The sequence below is a fragment of the Bison bison genome, unplaced genomic scaffold (assembly GCF_000754665.1).
Source record: "Bison bison bison isolate TAMUID 2011002044 unplaced genomic scaffold, Bison_UMD1.0 scf7180017864163, whole genome shotgun sequence".
Lineage (NCBI taxonomy): Eukaryota > Metazoa > Chordata > Mammalia > Artiodactyla > Bovidae > Bison > Bison bison.
The window spans coordinates 980041-992600 of record NW_011494735.1 but is presented as its reverse complement, the minus strand read 5'-3'; the positions used below and the strand labels follow the sequence as shown (position 1 = coordinate 992600).

Sequence of the window (12560 nt, the reverse complement as noted above, 5' to 3'; positions counted from 1 at the left end):
TTCATGTCAACGTCTGGTTCTGACAACAGTAAGAAATTTCTTCAAGGATTTCTGAGCATTTCAGAGCTTTATATTTACTATTCAGAATAATTCCTTGCAATATTTTTTAGGTATTAAAATATTTTTTAAAGTTACAATATTAAAATGAATAGCATTGCATAAATATACAGATATAGGTAATCTTTGTAGATGCCTTTACTATGTAACCTAGATTCTAAAATCCAAAGAAGATAATTGGTTAAAATATAAACCTACAAGGAAGATAAATGAGTAGTGAATTGTCTTAACTTTTATTTGATTATTTTCATTTACAGTTCTGGCACTGACACTTTAAAAAAAAGATTTAATTTTATGTAAAGATTGAACTTCAATAAAATAACTTAAAAAACATTTACATATACATCATTAAATCTCCATAAAATATACAATACTTTGATACAACTATAGCTAGAATGACTTTGAAGGAAATGATACATATTCAAATTTTTAAGAGATATCTCATGTCACATGTAGGAATAAATATTTATATTGGACTTGTTAAGACATGAATTAAACACTATATGACATGCACTCTTGGAAATTAAAATATACATTTTGAAAACATATTTTAAAAGCACAAAACTGTGTTTCCATTTAATCTAGATGTATATCAGAGCTTTTAAATAGAAATTTGAACAGTTAATACAAATAAAAGATACTATAACATCAAGTGAAATATAGTCCAAAAGCTGTTAGGAACCAGTTTGGACATGTAGAACATAAATTTCTACTTTGGCGAGAGTTGAGTCTCATTTTTTTACCTTCAAATGAGATGGAATAATGGTAAATTTGCTAAAATTTTACAAAATATTTGTGGTTTTTCATTTTTAGTACTTGTAAGCTATGTTTCTTTTTCTTATTATATTGATAGGATAAAATCAAATGCATGGGCTTAACTGTCTAAAATCAAAAGCTGAATATTGCTGCTAAATGAAAACAGATATTTAACATTCCACAGACCAAATCACTCAAGTGTAACAGACTCTGTTTTATACATATAAAGTAAAGACTTATGAGAATTGTATTGTTTTACACTCACAAGCAAATTATGAGATAAAATTCTTTCATGTATTTCTGAACATCATTAACACTTACAAAATCTCTCTCTGATGATTACTGGCACACAAAAATCTCCTTCTCTAAGAGATGATCTTTAAGAGAGTTGGGAGCAGTTAGCTGTTGGCATTTTTAAATGATTTCTATTTCTAGAAAATAGCAGCAATATTGCTCACCCAGAAGGACTGAAGATACTGAAATTGATATGCTGCTACAACCTGGATCACTTCATCAAATTAGGTTTACATTATTGTACATAAGGCTAAGAAAACAGAAAGCGACAGAAAACAGGATGCTAAAATTAATCCAGAGAACAATTCTGAGTCTCTTAATAGGCAGAAGCTACACATAAGTTGTAAAATTTATCCAAAACTCAATACATTTTGGTATAATGTACATATTATGAATTCTCTGCTTCTGGCATGGTATGTCATTCTTTTATTTGTAGTTACTGAAAATGTCTGAATGTGGCAGTTTAAAACTGACACAACAACTATATAAATGTTAGTTGTTAGGTGCTTAGTGTAATATGTGATTTCATAACTAGGAGAACAGTAAAATAAATTAATTATAACAAAACACCTTATTAATTTTATTGTTCTTAATTACTGATGAAAGAAAGTCAAAAGAATCTTCCCACCCCTCTTACTGTATTATAGCATTTATAAAATATATTAGTGTCATTAAGTTAATGAAACTAGTGAGATTTTCTTAGATGCCATGAAGAGTATTTTATAGAATACCCTTCCCCCAAGATCTATGGAGTATTATAATGCATTTCAATTCTACTTTCTGATATAAAGGCAAAAGGATAAGTTGTCAACTTATATTTTTCCCTGTTAATTCTTCCTCTGGATAACTGATTTTGAAATTATAGTAAACAGTTTCTAAATTCTCTAATTTAACAGATTTCCCATTTTAGAGTGAATAACTTAAAAAATAATATTAAGACTCTTACACACTAAAATGGTTCAGTGGTAAAATACAAATATGAAAACTACTTGATAACATTACTCTCAGCATTTTCCATCTGGGAACTAACTACTGCATATTACTGGTGATAAAATTTCAAATGGAAATAATACCTTTTAAATCTAATTTTAGTTTCTATCTTTTATATATACATTAAAATCATGTTTTGGGTAATTATTGACTAAGGTGCAACAATCAAAATTATTAGGAATTTTATATTTAAGAAAAATATTAATACCTAATCTTTAAAACCTATCTGATTTTAACATTCGGCCCTATGTGTTCAGATGCAATGAAATGTTATACTCTCTTAAGTCTAGTGCATATCTTACCAGCCATCCAGCTAGGCCTCAATAGAGGTTATGACCATCTTCCCTATATTTTCCTAAATCACAATATACTTCTATTAAATTTGTAACATATTTAGAAGGAAACATATTTCAGCTAAAAGTGTGATGCTTAGATAGATCAAATCATACCATATATAAATTTTCCTATAAAATATATATTTGATGATATTTCAAATGGAATGTTTTCAAGTTGACAGTGGTAGCCAAAGATGCTGATAACTTAGAAGGTGCATATTATTAAAAAACCTGCAAAATTCAAATACTTAATTTTTAATATACTATAAATGTTCACTGAATCTAAAAATAATACCCTAATTTTATAAGGTTCCTTTTCAAGTAGTTGTCATTAAAAAATTATAAATAATTCTTATACTGTGCCTCTCTGTCTTGTACTTCAAAGATATGGAATATTATCTTTATCATTATATAAATAACTAGTAGTCCTTTATAGAAGGAATTGAGAATAGAAGACAAGAACTGTGGCTATTTTTCCCTATTATGTGCATTTATGGATATAAAGTTGAAAACACTACTTATGTCAGGGAGAACAGGCCATGTTCTGCTATAGGAAATAACGAGCTCAGTTGCTCCTTTGATAAAGTTACTGTGCATTCAGCTCAGCTGAGTATAAGCATATAGTTAAGGCCATGTATTCAATAAACAGAATAATTGTGGGAATTATTTAGATAAATCAGAAAAACAAATTTCTAAAGAGATCACTTTATGGGTTTAAATACTTTTTCTCCACATTATATTCTGATTTTATCATACAGTAGTTCATTTTCCATTTCATTTTACCTGTGTGAAATATTATACAAACAAGAAATTTCTTATGGGATAAGAAATATCAATAGAATAATAACTTTCTCTGTTAAAGCACATCTGATTTTCTGGGGAAAATCAAAATTAATATCCCCTTAGAAATCAATTGTCAGAGCACCTAAGTCAAGGAAAAAAGCTCTCAAAAATATATATTTGTTTAATTACGTGAAATGATCAAAGGGAGAAAACTCTTTGTTGGTGGAAGGATTTTTAACTTTAGAGAATGAACCTCCTTGGCTACATTCTCAGCTGTCATAATTGTCATAATGTTCTTATGACATTCTTAAAGCTAGACTTTGAGAGAGACCAAACCATCTTGGAGACTGGCAGAAATATACTGAATTTAGAGTCACTCGTTCACTCCGAAGAATACATTATTAGATGTTTAGAGACACGTTAAAATGCATCAAATGTTTGCACTCTTAACTGACCTCAGAAGACTCATTCATATTTTCACTGGAACTAAGTAATTTTGTGAGTGACTTTGTACATACTATGTAGTTCTTAATATATGAGCAAAAATTGGAATTCACTGATGAATGAGCATAGAAACTAATGAATACTTTGAAAAAATACTGCAGAAATATAGTAAGTCAACATTTCTTAAAGACACATATGAGAACCATTAATCTGTTCCAATGGAAAATCCCAGTTTTTAGACAAGAAGAAAAAAAATCCAAGTCAAGCATGAGAAAAAGGATACACCCACAGACAAATCTATGTATCTATTTTTAAGAGAATGTCAGAGAAAATGAGAAAGTGTACAACATAAAAACCAGTTTATACTCTTAGAATTAAAAAGGAAAAAAAGACAAGTACCATTATGTAATAAAATGTGACAATTCCCTTAGGAAAAGTTAATAAAAAGTTAAGAAAAATAGAAGTCTCATTACTTAATTAAACAAACATAAATAACAGCAAGGTTATTTCTGTTGCTGATTTTCTTCCTTCCTTTCTTGTTTCAGAAATTATTTGATTAAAAGAGGGGAAAAATAGTCTGCTAGAAGCTATTTATGTAACACAAATGAAGGCACAAATAGTAGGAATCCAGACTTGATGAGTGAAGTTGTGAATACAGGGGATTTTGGCTTGAACAAAAACTGACCCTGAAATACAGTTGAAGATCTAGTGCTATTTTGTGTTTACAGCTGCACACTTAAGTGACTAACTCAGGGTTAAAAATCTTTAAGGTCCATAAAAATCTTTTCTTTCTTTCTAGCAATAAAATATACTTATCAAAACTTGCTAGCTAATCTGTGCAAATGTATACTTCTTAACTGATGCAAAAAATATGTAGGAAAATAAACCTAAAAAGACCTGCTTTTTATAATGTTCAAAAGATTCTGTACAGAGTCAGCTGCTGAAGAATTTTCAATATTTGAATTGGAGAGAGAAATGAAAATGTAGAATACAAAGGATATAAGGACAGCTGTGGCCTTGTAGGGGACACTCTTGAATTTGTTGATAAAAGCTTAAATGGAATTTTTTTCTAATAGCTGATCACAGATAAGCGCCTCATCCTTAGGAAAAATTAGGGCCAACAGACTATGCTTTGACAGAAAATACCTTTGGACCATATTTTAGCATCCTTTGTTGTAAGTATATCATACATATATGATTTGGCGGGATTAGCACTGACTCAATTGCCACTAATAATTATATATAGTCTTAGGAAAAAAGGATATCACTGAAGTCACTGGGTACAATATTCATTTTAAACCATCTCAGGAAGGAATTACACATATTTGTTCAATAATTATTAGTTTAAAATCTCTGTAAATGTTTTACATCTCTGTGTGTGAAAAAAAAATGTCATTGTGATGGTATCTTCCTTGGAATCAAATATTCTAGGATATGAAGTCGTTCAAAACCAGACTGTGGAAAGGACCAGATTAAAAGCAGGGCAGTGAGGTCACCAATTGCTGTTCTTCTCTCCCAAGTTTGTTTAAATGACTAAATATTAAGCAGCTGATAATTATTCCACATCAGAAGCATCGTTGTCAGAAAGATGGTAGTTACTTCCCTTTACCCGAATATATTCAATGTATCTCCCTTCATCAGAATCTGAAGCACCACATGTACATAGCCTGTTGTCAAAGAGTGATTCAATTTCCTCTAATTTTTTCCCTTTGGTCTCAGGAAGACAGCCATAGATGAAAAGGAGACCCATCGAAGCGAATCCAGCATAAAGGAAGAAGGCTCCTGCAATGGAAAATACCATATATGTAAAGGCTTACATTGGAAAGGGGACTTGATTTTAACCTCTGTTTCTGGTCAATAATGCATGGCTGTGGTCTGAAATGGAACCAAAAATTTGCTTACAGCTTGGTTTATTTGGTTTACTCTAATTATTTTAATTCTGTGAATATAATACAGTTTGTCTTTCTAAACTCAAGTTGCTGCTGCTGCTGCTGCTAAGTCTCTTCAGTCGTGTCCAACTCTGTGCGACCCCATAGATGGCAGGCCACCAGGCTCCTCTGTCCCTGGGATTCTCCAAGCAAGAATACTGGAGTGGGTTGCCATTTCCTTCTCATGTAATACCAAACTCAAAAAGAATGATAGCCCAGGCTCAGAATAACTTCTGCTTTGAAATCTTTCCTCACTTTCCTGGTTAGGGTTGTGCTTTGACAACACTTTGCTGAGGCAAAGTGGTATATAACAACAAAGTAGCATTATAATTATGTGAATATATTTGTGTTAGCCACTAGACTGGAGGCACTTTCAGGAAGAAATTTTCTTCTCATTTATCTTGAGTGTAGTGTTTCCAGAACCGCATTCAGTGATGACACTGCTGATTTCTTGAATCAAAGCTCAAAGTTTAAGAGTCAACAGAGTTTTCTCTTATTCTCCCACCCAATATCCACTCTTAGAAAATCCTGTTGGATCTACCTTCACATACAATCCAAAGATGACCACTTTTTACCATTTCTGGACATCTCTGATTTAAAAGCCTTCCTCTTTGCCTGCAGTACTGTAAGAGTCTCCTAACTAGTGCCCCATTCCTTCTCTGAGGCTCCTACAGTCCATTTTTGTGTGTGTGTCCATAGCACTTGGGGCTTCTCAGCGGTAAAGAATCCTCCTGCCAATGGAGGAGAAGCAAGATGTGGGTTCAATCCCTGGGTCAGGAAGATCCTCTGGAGGAGGAAACGGCACTTTGCTCCAGTATTCTTGTCAGGAAAACTCCATGGACAGAGGAACCTGGTGGGCTACATTCTAACTCAATGAAACTATGTGCCATGCTGTATAGGGCCACCCAAGATGAATGGGTCATGGTGGAGAGTTCTGACAAAACGTGGTCCACTGGAGAAGGGAATCGCAAACCACTTCAGCATTCTTGCCTTAGAGAACCCCATGAACAGTATGAAAAGGCCAAAGGTATGACGATGAAAGATGAACCTCCCAGCTCAGTAGGTGTCCAGTATGCGACTGGAGAAAGTTGAGAGATAGCTCCAGAAGAAATAAAGAGAGTTGGACCATAAAGAAGGCTGAGTGCCAAAGAAATGATGCTTTTGAACTGTGGTGTTGGATAAGACTCTTGAGATCAAATTAGTCAATCCTAAAGGATTAAATATTTATTGGAAGGACTAATGCTGAAGCTGTAACTCCAATGGTTTGACCACTTGATGCAAAGAGATGACTCATTAGAAAAGACCTTCATGTTGGGAAAGATTGAAGGCAGGAGGAGAAGGGGATGACAGAGGATGAGATGGTTGGATGGCATCACCTACTCAATGGACGTGAGTTTGAGCATGTTCTGGGAGATGGTGAAGGACAAGGAAGCCTGGCATGCTGCAGTCCATGAGGTCACAAAGAGTCAGACATGACTGAGCAACTGAGCAACAAAAACAATATGTGACTTCTGGACAGTCATTTAACCTCCTCCTTGGACCTCAGTTTCCTCATTAAGTAAGATGATTTATCAGTTCCTATTTAAATTTATGATTTACATTGTAATTCTGTAAGTTTTACAGCCCAGTAGGACCAGGTATAGGAGAGGTATACTTGAGGAGGAGACCAGCAAAAGTGGTCTCTTCAAGCCCAGAGTCTATGGCTTGTCTCTGGGTTCCCAGTACAGTGCTGATTCATTGGAGAGTTTAGAGAATGAATATTCTCTTGTTGACTGCCAGATGGAATACATTTGGTAGGAGATTTGAAATAAAGGCCTAAACCAGACAACATGACTATATATTTGAAACTCAAGCTTGAAGCTGAAAAGTACAGCAGTTAAAGAACTGAAAAATATTTCTCAGTTTGTTGTCATTACAGAATGTGGAAAGACATTATTAAAACTACTTTCTTTAAGTAGTTACTTCTAGACAGGCCTAGAAGTAACCATTTCAGTACTATCCATAGAAACACTTCTTGGGAAGACTCAAGTAAAACTACAGAGGAAAATGCTGCTGAACTGGCTACCCCAAAGAATCTGCTCCACTGAATGAGCAGCCATGAGAAAATAAAAGGAAACAGAGGTAAACTATGAGATATTAAAACATATATATAAAAGGATTGACTAAATCAAGACATAGTTTGTTAGCTTAAATCATCAGAAGCTATATAATTCTTCTGATAAGGAGCTGGACCCTTATAAATCAAATTTTTTCTTTAATAAAAATAAAATTCCATTTACAAATACAAGGCTCCTTTACTTCATTTAAGTTTGGTCTACATTATACTACAAGTTATATATTTTTACATCATACTTGATAAAAAATAAAAAAAAAATAATACATCATCTGGCATTCATATCAGTGTTACAGTGAGAGGAAGGCTCTGTAGACACTGTGGGTCTGAAAGTCAAAAAGTTACACAGGCTGAATCCTTGTGCAGTTTCTTGAATTGTCTTGATTTTAGTTTCCTGATCTGACAGGGAAAATAAATCCTTCTTTGCTATAAACTGCAAAGAATAGAAAGAATTTTGGATGTTAGTTGCCCAAAAAAGTGATAGACATTATCAAATTACACTAAATGATTAGGGAAGAATAGTGACTAGTAAGATCAGCATGACTAATAAATCAAGAATGTTTTCATCTAAGGGGTGCTATGACAAGCTGGTTCTTGGAGGATATGGAATTTTGAGGGGAAAAAAATGACAGAGGTGAAGTCTTGCATTCTGAATACAGATAAGCAAGATTGTGGAGGTAAGAAAACAATAGGTGCAGATGATAAAACATTTTAGATTAAACTGGGATGCTAAACTCTAAAATATCTAATGGAGTAAATACGGTCTGCCATTATAAAATATAATATTTAGAAAATATTCATCGTCTTTCACAATTTAAGTACAATGGCATGATTGGAAGTAACAAATAAAATCTTTTCATACTAAACTCTTATAGTTAAAAGCAATTAGATGGGTTACTGACATTCTTAAAGGCCATATAATTTCTTGTGTGTGAACAAGATTCCCAAAACCAAAGAACATAAAGAAAATTCTATTAAAAAGCAAGATACTTCTATAAAAATCTGAATAACCTAAAGACAGCAAATGCTACAACTGTGTATATAGGCTTCACTGGTGCGACCTGTGGTTAAGCCAACAGAAGTGCAGGCAGGCCTGGGAGGCTGTGACCTGCTTCATGTACCGGGCAAGTCAGTTATGTAACTCATTTTCTTAATTATGCCCCTTTAGGATGAAAATGAAAAAAAAGTCTGTAGCATTTTATTCTAAAGGAAATAAATCTTATTAGAGTCCTTATATTAAGTTTCAGATTAAAACATATTTAATTTAATTATACAAAATGAAAAATTAAAGATTCAACACAGACACTTTAATAATGCTCAACAAGGGATCTATTTAGTCACATGTGCTATAAATAAAGTGATATACTGGTGACATTTTATGATAATTTTTAGTAATAAATATTATTGAATGGGACCCAGACTCTTCTAGGCAGTATAGTTTAGGAAGTAATCAAGACTTGAGGGCTTATGAAACAATAAAAAAGGAACTAAAAGAAGACATGAATATTTCCAGAGAAATACATCATTAGGGCACTTATCTGTTGTCAGGAATATAAACATATAGCTTACATCAATCAGTAACCTGTAGGTTAAAATATAGAGAAATAAACAGAAAAACTCTAACCTGAGCTGAGATATTGTTCCACTAGTGAAAACCTAATGGACAGTGTGCTGACAAGGAAGAAGTCTGGCTTAATGCGAAACAAAAAGCTGCTTCTACTGTGATATTTTTGAAAGAAGCCTGGCTATGCCCTATTTAAATTTTACTTCTGTGGCCTCATGTCTTCCTGACAGAACTGATTCAAGAAGAGGAGCTTTGCTATCAAAAGTCTTACCATGTAGACATTTATTATTTTGTCTATGACTTTCCATTAAAAAATGCTTTCTCAAGAAATAAGTCCATATTTAAATATTTAAGTATTCTCAAGGATCAGAAAATATGGGTCAATATTTATTGTTTATATTTATGCTATTAGGAAGATAAGCTTGCAAATTTATGTAAACATTCTAATTGCCAAATGGGATAAAGCTGAACATACTAAATATACATCCAGTTTAAAATGCCAGTGCCTTTCCTTTCCAAGAAAATAAATATTTCTAAATGTTTCAAATCATGTTTGGGAGAGAGAGGAGTTTCATAAAGATTAGAAAAAAAAGCATTAGATAAATAGTTCTAAATAAAACTAAACACCAAATCATAATGTTCATAAGAGAGGAGGAAGAGACATATGATGTTTCCACATATTCATCATTCATTTAAAAGTTCAGCTATGTATTTATTCATTTGACAAACACTTCTGAGTGCTTAATAGGGGATGCCCAGGAAGGCGTGGGGAATATATTGGTGAACAAAGTATAATCCTGGCCTAAGCTCAAGGTCCAGAAGTGAGAGGGTAGATAGAGGAACTGACAAATAGATTTGTTCTTACTAAAAGAAATTATAAGTAGCCAGAATATGGGATGAGGTGAGATGAGGTGAGGTGCACTGAGGAATGGAGGACAGGATCTGAGGATGGTGTAAGCACTTGTTTTTCAGTTGCTAACTCCTGTCCGACTAGGGACCTCAGGGACTGTAACACATCAGGCTCCTCGGTTTTCCAATGTTTTTCAGTTGCTAACTCTTGTCCGACTAGGGACCTCAGGGACTGTAACACATCAGGCTCCTCGGTTTTCCAATATCCCCCACAGTTTGTGTGAATTCATGTCCACTGAGTCAGTGATGCTATCTAACCATCTCATGCACTGCTGTGCCCTTCTTCATTTGCCTTCAATCTTTCCCCACATCACCATCTTCTTCAATGAGCTGGCTCTTTGCATCAGGTGGCCAACGTACTGGAGCTTCAGCTTTAGCATCAGTTCTTCCAATGAATATTCAGGGTTGATTTCCTTTAGCATTGACTGGTTTGATCTCTTGAAGTCCAAGGGACTCTCAAGACTCTTCTCCACCATCACAACTGGAAAGCATCAATTTTTCAGCACTCAGTCTTCTTTATGGTCCAACTCTCATATCCATACATGACTACTGGAAAAATCATGGCTTTGACTATATGGACCTTTGTTGGCAAAGTGAGGTCTCTCTTCTTAAATATGCTGTCTAGGTTCATCATAGCTTTCCTTCCAGGGTCAAGTGTCTTTGAATTTCATGGCTGCAGTCACCGTCCCCAGTGATTTTGGAGCCCAAGAAAATAAAATCTGTCACTGCTTCCACTTTTCCCCCTTCTATTTGCCATGAAGTGATGGGACTGGATGCTATGATCTTAGATTTTTGAATGTTGAGTTTCAAGTCAGTCTTTTCACTCTCCTCTTTCACCTTCATCAAGAGGCTCTTTAGTTCCTCTTTGCTTTCTGCCATAAGGGTGGTGGCATCTGTGTATCTGAGGTTGTTGATATTTCTCCCAGCAATCTTGACCCCAACTTGTGCTTCATCCAGCCCAATGTTCATTCATGTGCATTTTGCATGGTGTACTCTGCATAGAAGTTAAATAAGCAGGGTGACAGTATTCAGCCTTGTAATACTCTTTTCAAAAAATTTGAACCAGTTTGTTGTTCTATGTCCAATTCTAATTGTTGCTTCTTGATCTCTTTCTCAGAGACAGGTAAAGTGGTCTGGTATTCCCATCTCTAGGAATTTTCTGCAGTTTGTTGTCATCCACATAGTCAAAGACTTTAGCATAGTCAATGAAGCAGAAGTAGATGTTTTTCTGGAACTTCTTTGCTTTCTCCATGATCCAACAAATGCTGGCAATTTGATGTCTGGTTCCTCTGCCTCTTTGAAACCCAGCTTGTACATCTGGAAGTTCTCAATTAATGATTTGCTGAAGCCTAGCTCAAAGGATTTTGAGCATCGCCTTATTAGCAAGTAAAAGGAGCACAATTGTATGGTAGTTTGAACATTCTTTTCCACTGCCCTTCTTTGGGACTGGAGTGAAAACTGACATTTTCTGGTCCTGTGGCTACTGTTAAGTTTTCCAAATTTGCTGACATACTGAGTGCAGCACTTTAACAGCATCATCTTTATGATTTTAAATTGCTCTGATGGAATTCCATCACCTCCACTAGCTTTGTTCCTAGTAATGTTTCCTAAGGCCCTCTTGCCTTCACACTCCAGTTTGTCTCACTCTAGGTGAGTGACCAGTCATAGAGTTTATCTTGGTCATTAAGACATTTTTGTATAGTTCTTTGTACTTCTGCCACCTCTTCTTAATATCCTCTGCTTCTTTTAAGTCCTTAATGTTCCTGTCCTTTATCATGCCCATTCTTTCATGAAATGTTCCCTTGATATCTCCAATTTTCTTGATGAGAATCTCTAGTCTTTCCCATTCTTTTGTTTTGCTCTATCTCCTTGCATTGTTCATTTAAGGCCTTCTTATCTCTCCTTGCTATTCTCTGGAACTCTGCATTCAGTTGAATATATCTTTCCTTTTCTCCTTTGCCTTTCACTTCTCTTCTTTACTTATCTATTTGTAAAGCCTCCTTAGCCACTTTGCCTTCTTGTATTCCTTTGTCTTTCAGATGGTTTTGGTCAACACCTCCTATACAGTGTTACGGACCTCTGTCCATAGTTCTTCTACCAGATCTAATCCGCTAAAAATATTCATCACTTCCAGTGTATAAATCATAAGGGATTTGATTTAGGTCAAACCAGAATGGCCTATTGTTTTTCCCTACTTTCTTCAATTTGAGTATGAATTTGGCAACAAGGAGTTCATGATCTGAGCCACAGTCAGCTCCCAGCCTTGTTTTTGCTGACTGTATAGAGCTTCTCTCCATTTTTGGCTGCAAAGACCATAATCAGTCTGATTTATTTACTGGCCATGTGGTGATGTCCATTTGTAGAGTTGTCTCTTGTGTTGGAAAAGG

At 34.5% G+C, this 12560-nt stretch overlaps 1 protein-coding gene across 1 annotated transcript in view; it reads right to left on the bottom strand.

Annotated features, from left to right (window-relative positions):
- Nucleotides 1–267: 267 nt before the first annotated feature.
- SLC2A13 (solute carrier family 2 (facilitated glucose transporter), member 13) overlaps nucleotides 268–12560 on the bottom strand; it is a gene marked incomplete at its 5' end in the record, with an annotated part of 532905 nt that continues 520612 nt past the window's right edge. The window contains one exon of the mRNA XM_010841619.1: nucleotides 268–5441. Coding sequence (XP_010839921.1) covers nucleotides 5215–5441 — 227 coding nt within the window. The remainder of the gene's footprint in view (nucleotides 5442–12560) is intronic.